The following is a 16,386-nucleotide window of genomic DNA, read 5'->3' as shown; positions in this document are numbered from 1 at the left end:
TATGGTTACATGAAGCTCAAAATGATGCTTCCTTTGTCGTTCTTACACAGCTGCAGTCTTCACCTGAACGATGAGGGGAAAAAAAAAACCTTCTGAATCAGAACTGGTGCACGAGTAGAAGAAGTCAAACAAGATTCAAGTTTTCTCTCGACAGTCTCGTCTTTTCACGCTGCATCTCCCTCTGAACAACGCGGGGCTTTGAGCTCCTGCGCTGATCTATCATTGAAACAGTGCTAAAGACCAACACCATTGGAATTCAAGAGATGAATGACAAGCTGAAACAACACCAGCAGCTGTGACATCACTTTTGGTGCACACTGCCATTCATCATGGTGCCAACAGCGAATAGGTTTGCATTATAGTTTTGATGATTTCCATCGATATGGCAGTTGGTTTAAAACGTTCTTTGCTACATAAGGAAGAAGCAGACTCAAATTTTTGACCCAAGTCTCGGTCAATTCTCAGCGTCTTTTCCCAGAGCCAGCGCTGCAGTATTCATTTCTTTTAATGTTTTAGTGTCTTGTATGTGTGCAAACAGTACAGTAGCAAACCGATTTACCTTTGACTTGTCTTACAGAGCTCAGATTCTTCTCAAAGCCATCATCAAACTTGGCATTAGTGACAGGCTCAAAGTCACTGGTGTACACACGACCAGAGGATGTGGTGTAGCAGCATTTGCACATGCACGTGTGGTAGCGAAGTCGACCCTCGTCTAAGTAAGGGTGAGCCAGGGCATCTTTGGCTGAAATCCTCTTTGACTGGAGACCACAAGCACAAGTTAAATGTGTTAAACATTTTTTATTCACCTTACCTTTGGAATACAGGCAAGAAAGAATAAGCTGACTGAAGTGAAAATCACTGAATGGTAACTGTTAATGAGTGAACAGTCACATCCCTACTATTAATGTGGAGGGGGCCAACAGAACAGTGAGGCCAGTGAGTACCACATTACAGATATACAGAACCTTTAATGGACTTGGATGATCATATAATTATCTCAAAATGAGACTGTTAAGCCACAGTAATCATCAGTGTCAAGGCCAAGTTTGAAGACTCTCACCATCTGCTTTAGGCAAAGTACTCTGTGATGTTTGTTCTACGTGTTTTTTTTCCTTTAACGGATGACAGTAAATTGAGACAAAGATGGAAACACAGGAAAAAGGATCTCATGGACTGATTAAGGATGCCCCTGCTTTGGTCAGAGCTCATGGAAATGGGCTTCAGTAGGTTGAATTGGATTTAAACTGTGGTAAAAGTTGACACATGCTGTATACACTATATAAACACTATAGCACACATTCATTATTCTACTTAAGCAACTTAGTGAAACGGTTTCATTGATTTATGAAGCATAATGCAAATGATTATATATGAGAATGCCTCACCGGATCAAACACCAGCATTCTGCAGAGGAGGTGCACTGCTTCATGGGTCGCTTGGCTGGACAGTGTGTATAGAACAGGAAGGGATGGCTACAGAGGAAACAAACATCACAACATTTACAGTCTTGCCCTCTTTCAGCTTCTGGCACATCTTATATATGTGTGTTTCTCAAAAGTCCAAGTGGAACAAGTGAGTAAGCCCACTGAAACTGTATATGAATCTTAAATAATCAGCTTTCCAATTGCTAAATGACCAACAAAATATATTCATAATGCTTAAACATCCTCACGCATATTATTATGAGACACTGCAACAAAGTGACTAATTATAGGAAAACCTGGTAAACATAATTTTTAGAAAACAGCCACACCCTGCAAAGTTTTCAGTTTTTGGATATCCATAAAAATGAAAAAAAAAAAATCATATTTCCCTTTTTCTCCCCAAACATTTAGAAATGATCTTACTGGTCACAGAAGGTGTGGCAACAAGCACACACCCCATTTATGCGTCCACATTATTATCTTTCTGTACAGCTCTGTACGTATATGGAGGGAAGGAGGAGGGAAATTTATAAAACATGCCAACAGTGCAAGAACCCTGGACCACGGCAGATTTTACCTCAGGGGGAGGAAGTGTAACAGAAACAATGCTCTCAGATGTTAGATTCAACTCATTGTCATTGTGCACAAAATGAAATGATCTTTCCAGATCACTCATCCAGAGACGAGCATCTGCAGTCATGCAGCCAGAGACCGGCGCTACCATGAGGCAATGTGGTTTATGTGTCTTGCCCAGAGATACAATGCAGCGCAGTGACAGGGGCTCGAACCAGCAACCCTCTGGCTGCAAGGCGAAAAAAACAAAAAACAAAAAAAAAAAAAACTGCAGAATGAAGCAAAAGCTCTGGGTTTTCCTTTCCAGAAAGAGGGGTAACTTAAACTATGGATCAGGTGCCAGGGTGACAGACACCTAACCTGCTTGCTGATTGGTTTGCTTTAACACACCCTGAGCTCCTCTCTGACTCCTCCCCTCCTGCTGAGTTCCTGCCCTCCTCCTATTTAGGATGAAGACCACTTTAACATTTCATAGCTGGATTAAATGCCTAGTCTAAAAATTTGTTTTTGAATACAGGCTGCAGTTAGTCTTCATGCTTTCAGACAGCATGTTAGGTTCAAATATAGTAGTCAAATCCAGATACACACATCTGGGTCTAGGATGGACTACTCTTAGAATTTATAGCCCAGTTATGGCAAGTGGACTCGACAAAGCCCAAAGCCATGAGCCAGGGTTTAGCTGATTTATGGCAATTTTTGTTCATTTTCATATTCACATTTTGTCTGTTGCATTTTGTTTATCAGGTTACAGCTGAATAAATTCTATTGTAAAAATTATGATGTAACAGCCTATAGACACAAGACAGGACTCCAGCTTTATCATCAATTAAATAAGTAAGGTAAATTATGATCAGTGTATATTCAGCATTATGACTAAAAAATGTTATACTAACCCTTTTTTTCAGATAAATCTTATGGTTCACATTTAAGAAGTATTGAAGGTTTTAGCTCCAGTGGATTAAAATGCTCTTAATTTACTAATTACCATGAAGAATCCTGTTATTACAGCTTCACTGATAATGGATTTTTTAATTACTCAAACACATTTAATTTAGAGTGAACAAACTCCTTGAACTAATTAGTGACAAGGATCTGATAATGAGTGGGTTTGAAAAACCAATCTGTCTGGACTGGTCACAAGAGATTACCAGGAAAAGCCAAGGAGGGGGAGTGTGTTTTTATGTAAACAAAAAGGTACTGTAATATTGTAAAGGTCAGGGAAGAGACATGCACTGCTGACCTGGAATAGTTGACAGTTTCACTCCTCTTTTCATCATGTACACAAACAGCTGCAGGACTTCTCAACAGAACAGTTTTTTTTCCTGCTGTCTCTTCTTCAGAGCTCACAGTCAGATCATGATGGTGTCTTGCCTGCATTTGTGAAATGGTGCAATATTTCCTTGACCTAAATGCGACTAAGACTAAGGAATTAATCACTGGTTTCCAGAAAGAAAGAGGTAAGCCAAAAGCCAGTATCACCAGTGGCCTGCCAGAGTCCTACAAAACCCTAACCTCCTGAAAGCCACTGGTGTGAATGTCTCTGACCAAACAATCAGAAACAGATTTCATAAGGGTGGCCTGAGGGCCCGACATCCTCTAGTGGGCTCCTTGCTCACTGCCCGGCATCGTGGAACCTGATTGGCATTTGCCATGGAGTACCAGAATTGCAGGTCCACCACTGGTGAGCAGGTTCACCCTGAACACATGTGACAGAGGTGAAAGGGTCTGGAGAAGCTGTGGAGAACATTATGCTACCTGTAACATTGATTAGCACGACCGGCTTGGTGGTGGGTCAGTGATGGTCTGGGGAGGCATATCCATAGAGGAACACACAGACCTCTACAGGCTGGGCAACATTATCCTGACTGCCATCAGGTATTGGGATAAAATCCTTGGACCTATTGTCAGACCCTATGCTGGTGCAGCGGCTCCCGGGTTCCTCCTGGTGCACAACAATGCCCAGCCTCATGTGGTGAGAGTATGCAGGCAGTTCCTTTAGGAACCTCATCTAAATCCAATAGAACACTCCGATGCCTCTAGGTTGCACCTCAGACTGTCCAGGAGCTCAGTGATACCATGGTCCACATTTGGAAGGAGATCCCCCAGGACACCATCCGTCATCTCATTAGGAGCCCCGATCTTGTCAGGCATGCACACAAGCATGTGGGGGCCAAAAAACTATCCATCCATCCTCTTCCACTTATGCTGTTCAGGGTCGCGGGGGGCAGTATATTTTATTGCCCTCAGCTCAGCACTATCATGCAGCCTTGAGGAAAAACAAACCACTACTCAAATTTTCTTCCATTAGGCTGCTAAATGTTAACGTGGTAGTTTGTTCTTATTTTCATTTGCTTATGCATAACTACATCTGTGGGGTTGTTTTTGTCACTGACAAACTGTATGTTGAATGTTATGATTACTTCTGTATGATTACTTGTAAAGTGTTTATTCATTTCCAATATTTATTATTTATTTAATTAATACGATGGTGGGCTGTCAAACTGAATTGCCCATTGTGGGATAAAAAAAATTCCAGTGCCTGGCTGGTCAGGGTCAGAGCATCTCTACTACTTAATGTACCATCATCAATTAACCCAATAGGCTGTAGGAGGAAAACAGAGGAAGTCACAGGAACAACATGCAAACTCCACACTCAAAGGCCCCAAGCAGCTGGCAGGTTGTGAGGTGACCGTGCAAACCACTGCACCAGTGTGCCACTCTGGCACTGCTTTCTGGACCACATTTTGCCATGACGGCACACACAGAGCAAAAACAATACCAGCCTAGATGTGACAGTTAGAAAAAATACAATGAGTAAGAAATGCTGAACCCTGTTTTACTGATATGATAAACTGAAACATAAGAATGCTGTTTTGGTTCTTGCACAAAAATATTCTCCTTTTCCAACATCCATCAGTACCATTCTATTTTTTCACAAAGAACAGATGCCAAAAAAAGACTGTTTGACCTGTTTGTGAGGTCCTCTGAGAATATGTGCACGAGCGCCTTCACATGCCGTCCTCATCGCCTCCATAGAAGGAGTCCCCAACAGGTCAGTGATTAAATCCAGCTACACAAATGCACACACATCACAGACAGTATAGTGAGACAGGACAGTTCCTGCACAACTGCGTTTCTTTAAAGTAATAAATCCTGGCAGTGATCAGTAACAAACAGTTCAATTTTATCACTTGATAAAAGAACAGATGCCTTTACTGTTCTGAATCAAAATCCTTCCTGCCTAGAATTTCCAGTGCCTTGCTGATTATATCATGTTATGTTATTTAAATAGAGTAGCAGTTACCTGCTGAATAGGACTTTGGGCTTGGAAGAGGATGCGTCGCCCCAGCAGCTCAGCAAAGATGCAGCCTACAGACCAGATATCAATAGAGTTGGAGTAGTGGCGGCTCCCCATTAGGATCTCTGGAGCTCGGTAATACTGTGTCACCACTTCCTGAGTCATGTGCCGTGATTCATCTGATTCCTCCACTCGGGCGAGGCCAAAATCACAGATCTGAAAGATAGCATTCAGAGATTACTGCTACAGTGTGGCACAGCTTTCTTCACTGTGCTACAGAGGTACTGTACTGATTAAACTATGACATATTAGTCAGTAGCCTAACTACAGCCACACTGAATAAAGACCCAAACATTTCAAACAGTTCACAGGACCCCAATCCCAAATGTGAATGAAGGCCATTACAGAAGCTTAATGTCAGCCTGCTTGTTAGAACAGCCAATTGTGTCCAAGTTTCAGCTGTTTAAAGATTTGGAGGTAGTCCTCCTCCTTCATGATTCCATCCGCTTTGCACAGTGTACCAGTACTGTCAGCAGAACAGACCCAGAGCGTGATGCTTCCACCAGCATTGCTTGACAGCTGGTACAGTAGATCTTAGGTTTGAAAGCCTCACCTTTACTCTTCCAAACATACCTGTCATCACTGTGGCCAAACAGCTCAATCTTTGTCTTGTCTGACCATTAAACTGTTCTCCAGAAGGTATTTAGCTCATCTATGTGGACAGCTGCAAATTTCTGTTGAGCTTGAAGGTGTTGATTTTGTAGCAGGTGCCTCTTTTAGTCAGCACCCTCTCAGTCCATGGCAATTTAAAACTTGCTTCATTGTGGACAGTGACACTGGTGTTCCAAACATTTCCAGTTTATGGCTAGCTTGAACTTTGGTGGTTCCTGGGTTGTTCTTGAACATCCTAACTAATTTCCTCTCATCTGAGGATAACAGTTTAGGTCATCTTCCAGATCGTGGCAAAGTGGTGATATATCCCAACTGTCACAAGTGTTACCCAGTCAGCAATAACCCAATCAACATATACAGCTTCCCATTCGTTAGAAGACAGTGGAGACAAGGGATCAGCTGCAATCCTAACAGTCCAGCACTTAAGATAATATTAGGTTCAATGCACCAGTGTTTCATTTAATTTAAAAAAAAAAAAATCTGCTGTTTTGTAGGAGCTGCACCCCAGGAGAATGCTCAAATGTGAGGATGTAAAGAGCTCACAGCCCAATGTAGCAGCAGATAAATGTTTTTAGAAAGTGGCTAAAGAAAATCTAAACTGGCAATTTCATCTTTACTTGCTCTTGCTGGCAGAAATGGGAGCTGAATAATGTTCAGAAAGCAGGACAGAGAAAGTCTATCTGGAAACTCTATGCCCAATATGGCATCAAAAAATGTTTAAAAAGAGGGGACAGAAACAGGTATCTGGGAACCCAGTGTCAGAAACTGTAACCAGACAACGTTAAAAAAGTGGAACAGAGAAAATCCAAATTGGCCTTTCAATGTTAAAAATGGGAGTTCAAGAAAGTTTAAAAAAAAAAAAAAAAAAAAAGGAAGGAAGGACACAGAAAATAAAAATGGGAGCAATTGCAATTACTGGACAGGAAAAGGAAACTGGCATCTTGGTGCCAGTATAAATGAAGAAAATAAGTGCTAATTGAGAAAGAAGGGAAAGAATTTTGTTGATCTGACAGCCGGAAGGAGGCAGCTTTTTGCTACTCACAAATCCCAGCTGTGCCTTGCTCAATAAGCAGCTGGCAACCGCTGTAACTGCAACAGGAGAAACAAGAGCACCGCTTATTCTAACCCATAAAACTAACAGATCCCTGGGAACTATTTTCCTGTCAGCTGCCAGTGCTCCCCTCAGCCTCCTGGCAGTAGAATCTTTAGGTGGCACGAATCCCCTGGAAGTTCTAGAACACATAATTACAGGTAAATCTTAATGGGGTGCACATGAGCCTCAGTGACTTTATTCACCATATCAACTCAAAAGTAAATGGTTAAGTAAGAACCAGGAATAAGAAATGTTAAAATGGTATAATCCACTGAAAATACTTTCACTTTCTGTGAACGCCATGATTACAGTAAGAACTAAGTCATCCAGGATTTTTAGTAGATGCATATATGGTGTGAATTTAAACATCTTAGGTCCCATGCTTCTTGAGTTATAGTGTTCACAAAGTTGAAAATTGGCCACCTGATGACAATACCCCATCAACCTTTTTAGTCTGAGGGGTAATAACCTAGCCATTTCACCAAGTACAAGGATACATAAGGTGTGAGCTAACAGGGAACTGCCCCAGACCACCTGCACAGGGGTAACTGGGCAATGCAACACTGGTCTGCTCTTGTGAACATCAAGAGGCTGAAAGCAGTTTAAATGATTTAGCTTTACTTTTAAAGCTGTAATAGTCTTTGAGAGACAGAGGTGAGATTCCATTCCTGGAAAATCATTTTCAAATGAGTTGAGATAAAACAGGAAAAAAACAGCAGATATAACTGACAGAGTTAAGGAAACTTTTAAATTTCCTCAAGAAACTTTAAAAAATTTTAAGATTAAGCTTAAAATTTTCCTTTCTGATCAAGCTTATAGTTAGGGCTGATCAGGTGACCCTGAACCATCCCTTAGTTATGCTGCAATGGGCCTAGGCTGCTGGGGGGCTCCTATGATGAACTGAATGTTTCTTTGTCTTTGTCACCTCTTTTACTTTGTTTATACACCACTCTGCATTTAATCATTAGTTATTAATTTCTGGCTCTCTTCTACAGCGTGTCTTTTGTCCGGTCTCCCTCCCCCCCTCCCCAACCAGTCACGGCAGATGGTAAATGGACTGGTTCTTACATAGCACTTGTCTACTCTACTTTGAGCACTCAAAGCGCTTTATACAACATGCCTCATTCATCCATTCACACACATTCATAAGTGCTTTCTATCTAACATTCACACAGATTCATACTCTGACAGTTGCACTGGAGAGCAACTTGGGGTTTAGTATCTTGCCCAAGGATACTTTGGTATGCATACTAGAGCAGTCAGAGATCAAACCACCAACCTTCTGATTGGTAGGTGACCTGCTCTACCTCCTGAGCTACAGCCACCCCAGATGACTGCCCCCCCCGAGCCTGGTTCTGCTGGAGGTTTCTTCCTGTTAAAAGGGAGTTTTTCCTTCCCACTGTCGCCAAGTGCTGCTCACAGGGGGGTGTTTTGATTGTTGGGTTTTCTCTGTAATTATTGTAGGGTCTTTACTTCACAATATAAAGTGCCTTGTGGTGACTTCTTTGTTATGATTTGGTGCTATATAAATAAAATTTAAGTGAATTGGAAATGATCAAAAATTAAATATTTGTAACGGGTAAAAGGAAATGAACCTTTGCCTTCAATATCTGGTGTGAGGCCCTTACTTACTGCTGGAGGTCTGGTGAAAACACCTCTTGTTTAGGGACTGGATGATGCAATCATCGACATTCTGCAGAGCACTTACTTCCATCTAGATAATAATGGCTGAGTGGTGAGGATCATCATTTTTGATTTCTTAAGTGCATTTGAAACAATCAGCTGCTGCTACTGAGAGAGAAGCTACAGGAGTAAACACGTCCACCATCTCATGGATTACTGACTACCTGACAGACTGGTTGCAGTATATCAGACTGGGCAGTACTGTGTCTGATGTGTTGATGTGCAGTACACCAACTAAATGGCAAATGTGCATGGTAATCTATTCCTGTTCACCTTGTACACCTCAGACTTTAAGTACAACTCCAAGTCACGCCACCTACAGAAATGCTCTGATGATTCTGCAGTGGTTGAATGTATAGTGATGGGCAACAGGCCCTAGTGGATGGTTTTGTGGTATGGTGGACCAAATAAATAAGACCAGAGAGATGTTGATCAGCTTCAGATGGAAGAGGACGACTACACGACCTGCGTCTCTCCCGGAACAGTGTGTTGATATGGTGGAGGAGTAAAAGTACCTGGGCATCGACAACAGGCTGAACTGGAAGGTGAACTCACGAGTCTATATACAAGCTGAGGTCCTTGAAGGAAAGTGATGGAGATTTTCTATCAGTCAGTTGTGGTGAGTGCAGTGTACTTTGCTGTGGTGTGCTGGTGGAGCACTGGCGCTGGTGACATGCTGTGAATGTCAAGTATGAGAGAGGCCTCCAATTGCTTACAGTTACTCTTGGTTCCTTTGAACTTTCCAAACTATTAAATACTTTCCAGCCTGATGAGCATCAAAAATATTTTTTCCTGAGGAGAAGGATCAGGCTTTGAGGTTTCTGGGGGGGTTTTGTTTGTTTGTTTTGCTTAAATAGATTTTGTTTAATTGGATTATCTTTATTTACTTTAAGAGCACAATAATTTGATTTTGTGGATATGCAGAAATGTAGAGCATTCTTTCAAACACCACCGTAGTATTACTGAAATGGAAGCTGTTGCTTAATATTTATTCCAGCCATTCCCAAAGTCCAGACTGCTGTGGCCCACTTAAAAACCAGAAAATGCCATGGGGTCCAAACAATCTTAAATATTTACTCTAATCAAAATACAAGAGAAAGTGATGCATTTCCTTGAAGATTTTATTCAAAAGCCATAAACAGCACAGGCTGTTGGATATAAATTGATAACTGCTGCCCAGCCATAAATGTTAATGCCAATCTGTGACCCACACTCCACTGGGACACAAACTTCAATACAAAAGCAGTAAATTTAGGTCTGAGTAATGAGTAATATCACAAACTAACCACCTCCTATTACCAGTTTTGATTCACTTTTTATATAAATAAATACGTTTATGTAACTGTGTAACTGTACACACTTGTGAGTAATTTCAAGCTGAATTTCTCTTATTACTGCAACCCACCAGGGGCCTGTGGCCCACACTTTGGGAATCACTGTTTTATTCATTCAAAAAATTGCAGAAAAGTACCGTCAATAAATATTCACAGTTTTTGTTTGTAAAATGAACACTCATGTAATGACTGTAATTATTAAGCATATCCCATATATAAAAAAAAAAAAAAAAATGAGGGCCAGCCATTTTTCAAAAGCTTAAAAAAATGTTGCTGTTCTTTTTAGATAATGTTAAAAATGTATTTCTTCTTTTCTCTCTTTTTCAGTTTCTCTTTTATATGCAAATCGGAAGGCTTCCTTCTTAATAAGCCAAAATTCACAGCAATACCTTAGCCATAGGGTTAGTGTTAGCCTGTTACACACACCTTGAGCACACAGTTGCTGTTGACTAGGAGGTTGCCAGGTTTGATGTCTCGGTGCAGAATTCCAGCAGAGTGAAGGTACTTAAGTCCTGGTGATGGTGGAGCAGAAATAGACAAATTCGTGAATAATTATATCATTTATGCAAACAGGCTGACTGAGCATGTTTTTACATGTTCTTGCACAGGAATTCACAGGTACCTGCTCATACATTTACAAATAGGGCTGCTTGATGTTTTGTTGAAAATTTTACAGAGAGAGTTAATATACACAATGTCATTACTTAGAACAGCCACAGGCCGTTCCGTGTAATATCAATCAAATTTCCAACTTGCTGCCTCAAAATCAGCTGGGTTGTTTTGTCAAATAAATGTAATATACCATGCAAAATTTTAAGACCAAATTGTAAGCTCCTGTAACCAACTCTCAAAATAAAAAGGCACAGGTTAAGGTTTGATGCTTTTTAAATGACATTTATTGCCATTTTTTGAGCCCTCTACAACCAAATCAATTCATACACCTACTGCAAGGTATAATAGTTACAAGCAAAACTGCACCTGTTTCTCTACCAGGGACCACATCCTCTAGATCCTCTTAGATTAGACTATGTTTATTGAACAAGAATGGTGGCTGGGGTAAGCAAAGGACTAGGCCTGAGATTGTGGTTTAGGTAAGACATCAGTGGGGATCAGTGGCAGCTCCATGGCTGGGCAGATCCCCAAATGCATACCCCTGAAGCCATGATGAAAAGTATTCACACGTCTGCCTTCACACACACACATGAACTTGACATCCCATTATTAATCCATAGGGTTTAATAAAATGCTGGCCCACCCTTTGCAGCTATAACAGCTTCAGCTGTTCTGGGAAGACCCTGCTGATCCTTGGGCAAGATACAGAACCCTAAGTTGCTCTTCAATGCGTCCATCAGAGCGTGAATGTGTGTGAATGTTAGATAGAAAGTGCTTAGGTGTAGAAAAAAAAGTGCTTGTACGAATGTGTGAATGAAGACATGTTGTATAAAGTGACATATTTCAAGTAGAGTAGACAAGCCCTATGTAAGAACCAGTCCATTTACCAATCTTCCACTTTGTTATAATACCACTAACAACTGACTGTGGAATATTTAGTACAGAGGAAATTTTACGATTGGACTTGTTGCATAGGTGACATCTGTCACGGTACCATGCTAGAATTCACTGAACTCCTGAATGCGACCCATGTTTGTAGAAGCAGTCTGCATGCCTAGGTGTTTGGTTTGATACACCTGCAGCCTCGGAAGTAATTGGAACACCTGAATTCAGTGATTTGGATGGGTGAGTGAATACTTCTGGCAATATAGTGCAATTGGTAGGCTTGCAATGACCAGCAGTCCATGACATTGATGAGGTGGTCAGAGATCCATCTGCGTTAGGCAGATGTAGTGGCTCTGATACACAAGGGATGGCTGACAAGCTGACAAACTTTATAATACTGGAGTTTAGATCTCAAATATTGTAGCTGAGAGGTTGTGATGCCAGGTCTGCTTCTGCATGTGGGGCCAAAGCTTTGAATGTCTGGATGGCGAGACAAGACATTACGATGGCCCAGAAGGTTACTCAACAATTCCTAGTCAGAGTTGAACACAAACAGCCATGTAAGGCCACACATCAAAGGCATGATGGACAGGGAGTTTCTTTGGCATCTGTTAATTATGTTTTTTTATGCAAGGTTATCTGAGTGAATGAGGATGGAGCTTTTTGACCATTTGTGCCTTTATAACAGAGCAGCAATGACTACTGGGTAGATTTTGTAAATGGCTGAAGAACAGTTTTGGAGATATGGATTGAAATTCTAAGGCCATTTAGAGGAGAATCAACTTCTGCCATAATAACCCCCAAAACAAGCAGCAGAAGCAGGATCTGTGTAGAGCTGAATGTTGCCAGGGTATACCAGCTGATCATCATAAAAGAAAGTGATGCCATTACAGTTGGCAAGGAGGTGTTGCCAGAGCCATATTTCAGCGTTAGATAAGCTGTGGAGGAATGATTGTGTCAAAATGAGTGGGTTTAAATGGCACGAGTGGAAGCAGATCAGAAACAAAAGAGTGGCCTTATGGGATTATGCACAGGGTGAAATTCAGGTATCCCAAAAGGGAGAACAACTGGTTGGTGCAAGAAGGAGTAAGCTGAAAGTTCTGGAGGAGATCAATGTCATTGAGTTTCTGTGTGTAGAGAAGCCCCAAACCAGAAAGTATCAAGGGTTATGTTGAAGGGCCTTCTGTTTTCTCTTGTTCAGGTTTTACCTTACAATATCAAGTGCCTGTTAGTGGTGTTTTGGCGCTATATAAATAAAACTGAATTGAACTGAAAACTGCTTTCAGGGTGATTAACCCATGAAACAGAGGCAACCTAGGGGGAGATTAACCAGGAAATCATCCAGGAGATAAACCAGATATGGAAATTTGTGGTTATTGATTAGGATTCAACACAAGGCTTAAGAAAGTGAAACAAACAATTTGCTCTTGTAGCTAAATGTAAGCCTAACTACCAAACAGTAGGCACCCTTCCCTTGACTCCAAAAAGAAACTAGAAGAAAGGGTGAATTGGCAGGACTTTGAAAGCACTTTTGACTTAAGGCAAATTTTATGAGAGAAATGGCATTGTTCATTTCTGAGAATTAAACTATTGATGCTTGGGATGTGGCTATCATGACAGGTCGTAAGATCTATGATGATATGTTTTTTTTTCCCACAATATTTCCTGGTAGCAATGCCTAGTAGGCTGATGCACAAAGGGGGAAAATGTGGTTGAGACACTGGGGCAATCATGGACTCCTCTTTGACTTCTTTGGTGAGCAAAATGTCAACAGCATCTGGAAACTGAGACTGATGGCTGTGCAACAAACCCTGGCTTCTAAAAATCCTTTTATAAGAGAGTTGACAAAATCTGGGTTAGAGTGATTGTGTGGGCAGACTGGACAGGAATAGCCATCGCCACAGAAAGAGTGGGAGTTTAGGTTGCAAAACTGAGCATTAGGCATGTGGAATCATTGAAATTGGTGCAAACTGTGCAGCCTCCCAGATGCATAACTGGTCTACCATTCCTATCCATACCTTGAGGTAATAGCATGTTAGCACAAGGTAGTGTTTGGGAGTTTTCTGTTTTGGAATGACAGGCTGGCATTAAGTTGATGAGATCTGAAGGTTTTGAGTTGTGTAATATCTTGGATTGAGAAATTTTTGCAGTATAAATAGAAGCGTCGTATGTTTTGCGCAAAAAAAGTGCTGAATGGGTGGCAAAGATGCGGCAGTAGGGTTCCTGCTCAAGACTTCCCCAGAAAGTATCCTGATTGACCTAATGTAGGCAAGCAGCAGCTTTAGAGATGAACTGAATGTGGTATTGATAGAACCCACTGATGCCAAATTGGAGAGCCAGGTAAATAGACTGGTTCTTATATAGTGCTCTTCTACGGGGTGGCTGTAGCTCAGTAGGTAGAGCAGGTCACCTACTGATCGGAAGGTCAGCGGTTCGATTCCTGGCTACTCCAGGCTACATGCCAATGTATCCTTGGGCAAGATACTTAACCCCAAGTTGCTCTCCCACCATCCTGTCAGAGTATGAATGTGTGTGAATGCTAGTTAATTAAAAAAGCACTTAGCTTAGTATAAACATGGAAGTGCTTGTATGAATGTGAGTGCATGGGTAAATGTAAACATGTTGTGTAAGCGCTTTGAGTGCTCTGACTGAGTAGAAAAGCGCTATATAAGCTATATAAGAACTAGTCCATTTACCATTTACCATTTACTTTACTTGAGCACTCAAAGCGCTTTATACAATATGCCTCAATTACAGATTCACACAAGTACTTTTCACCACACCTAAGTATGGTCTACCTAACATTCACACTACGATGAACATAGAGATAAACTTGGGGTTCACTATCCTCCCCAAGAATACTTTGCATGTGCACTGGAGCAGCCAGAGAATCAAACCACCAACCTTGTGATTAGTAGATGATCTGCTCTACCTACTGAGCTATAGCCACCTCAGGCTGTATGATGATCGCATATCTAATTTGTGCCTTCAAGATGGGAAAGTGGAACAAAAGACATCTGTGTTAAGTGAAAATGTGTAAGAAATGAGCCATAGAGGAGAGAGAAACTGGCATCCAGGTGGTAGGAATGTTTGTGAAAGAAAGTTGAGATTGGAGGGAATAGATATAGGGCATATAATCTAGCATCCCAGTGCCACTTGCAGAGGAAAGCTGTAATGGGGGAATAGAGTGGAACTAGCATTTAAGTATGATTAGCACAGGTTGACTTAGAGGTAGGTGGCAGATGAAAGAAATAGTGGATAGGATTTTGCAGAACTGGAAACCCGGGGGAAGGGGGAGGGCGTCCTCTTCTGCAGACTGAGCTCATCCCCACTGCTGATTGCTAGCAGGTGGGTGGAGATACAGGTTGTTAGATACACTTCTTTCACCTCTACCTAGAAGAGGATTATTTTGGTTAGTTGTTTGGAGCTATGCGAGGCTAAGAAGTATTGGAATTGCTTAGCCTCGTTATCAGAGTGGTGAAAACTATTTTTTTTTTTTTTTTTGTGACATAATTTCTGAACCCAAGGTAAGCCAGAGTTTTGGGAGACTCACTTCCCCTGAGGGATGGTTCTGGAGTGAGCAGGAGTGGAGCTAGAAACAGGAGACATTTTTATCCTGAAAACACTTGCTGTAATATTCCTAGATTGGAGTTTGTAATTTTGAGGAGCTGGCAAGAGGCCAGAGTCACTTCATAAGTGAGTGGAGAGAAGAGTTCTGAGGAACAGATCACTGGGTGATAGTGGGAATGGCCTCAAGGTTCTTCAGCACAACCAGTGGCATTATGTATTTCTGCAGTGACCTGGACATGGCCTTCAAGCCAGAAGTTTTGTTGGGTATTTTGGACAACATCTGGGAACTGAGATAATGAGCTGCTGGACTTTTGGGAGAGGAATGTTGTCCCATTCTTGTCTAATATAGGAATCTAGCTGCTCAACAGTTCTGGGTCTTCTTTGATGCACCAAATGTTTTGAATTGGTAAAAGGTCTGGACAGCAGACAGGCCCATCTACACAAAGCCTACTACTATGAAGCCTTGTTGTCTTGGTGAACTATGCAAGGTCTTCACTGAAAAACACTGTCTGGATGGCTGCATGCAGTTGTGATCAAAAGTTGTGATCATGATTGAGAGTTCTCTTTACCAGCATAAAAATTATTTGCTTGACAGTACTCATTGGATTCACCAATGCTCAGAGAACAAGGATAATGTCCAAAGACCTCAGTAAAGATCTAAGCAGGAGAACCCAAACCCCAAGATTTGCAGGAGAACCCAAACCCCAAGATTTGCAGAAGTTGAGAAGGTCTCCTGGAGCCATTTTTAAATAACTGCAGATCCTGAGATCACACAATTGCATTTAAGTACAAGGATGTGTTACCACTTTGCCAAGATTTGGAAAAACGGCAAATGGACTGGTTCTAATATTGCGCTTTTCTACGCTACACAAACACTCAAATGAGCCTTTTATATAGCATGTCTCAGTCACCCATTCTCACACACAGTTCTGTATTTGTTGTATTAGTGAAGTCCCTCTATTCAAGCTGCATTGGAAGATTTGTTTTCTCCTGTCAGCTAAAGATAGTGTTTTCTCTTTTCTCCATAGGGTTGTAGTCAGTGGTCCCCTCTCTGCTCCCTATATTATGTTGGTATTCATATGGTTTGCTGTTGGTTTTGTTTTTGCTGGTCCAGAAGTTGGGGTTTCTGTTTTTCCTCTGGCATGCATGCAGTGAAGGGATTTATTAGGAACAACATCATACTCTATGCATCAAATCTTAAGAAAACACGTTCTGTAAGATTACATGTGCAGGAGCGCAAAC

The 16,386-nt window shown here is 41.4% G+C and overlaps 1 protein-coding gene across 1 annotated transcript in view; it reads right to left on the bottom strand.

Moving 5' to 3' along the window:
• nlk2 (nemo-like kinase, type 2) overlaps window positions 1–16,386 on the bottom strand; it is a 34,835-nt gene that overhangs the window by 3,153 nt on the left and 15,296 nt on the right. Inside the window, exons 5-9 of the mRNA XM_030743842.1 lie at window positions 10,504–10,589; window positions 5,302–5,511; window positions 4,966–5,067; window positions 1,386–1,472; window positions 560–758 (exon numbers count right to left, since the gene is read on the bottom strand). Of these exons, the coding sequence (XP_030599702.1) occupies window positions 560–758; window positions 1,386–1,472; window positions 4,966–5,067; window positions 5,302–5,511; window positions 10,504–10,589 (684 nt within the window). The remainder of the gene's footprint in view (window positions 1–559; window positions 759–1,385; window positions 1,473–4,965; window positions 5,068–5,301; window positions 5,512–10,503; window positions 10,590–16,386) is intronic.

The sequence above is a fragment of the Archocentrus centrarchus genome, chromosome 13 (assembly GCF_007364275.1).
Source record: "Archocentrus centrarchus isolate MPI-CPG fArcCen1 chromosome 13, fArcCen1, whole genome shotgun sequence".
In the NCBI taxonomy this organism is placed as follows: Eukaryota; Metazoa; Chordata; class Actinopteri; order Cichliformes; family Cichlidae; genus Archocentrus; species Archocentrus centrarchus.
This window is presented reverse-complemented; position numbering and strand designations above follow the sequence as displayed.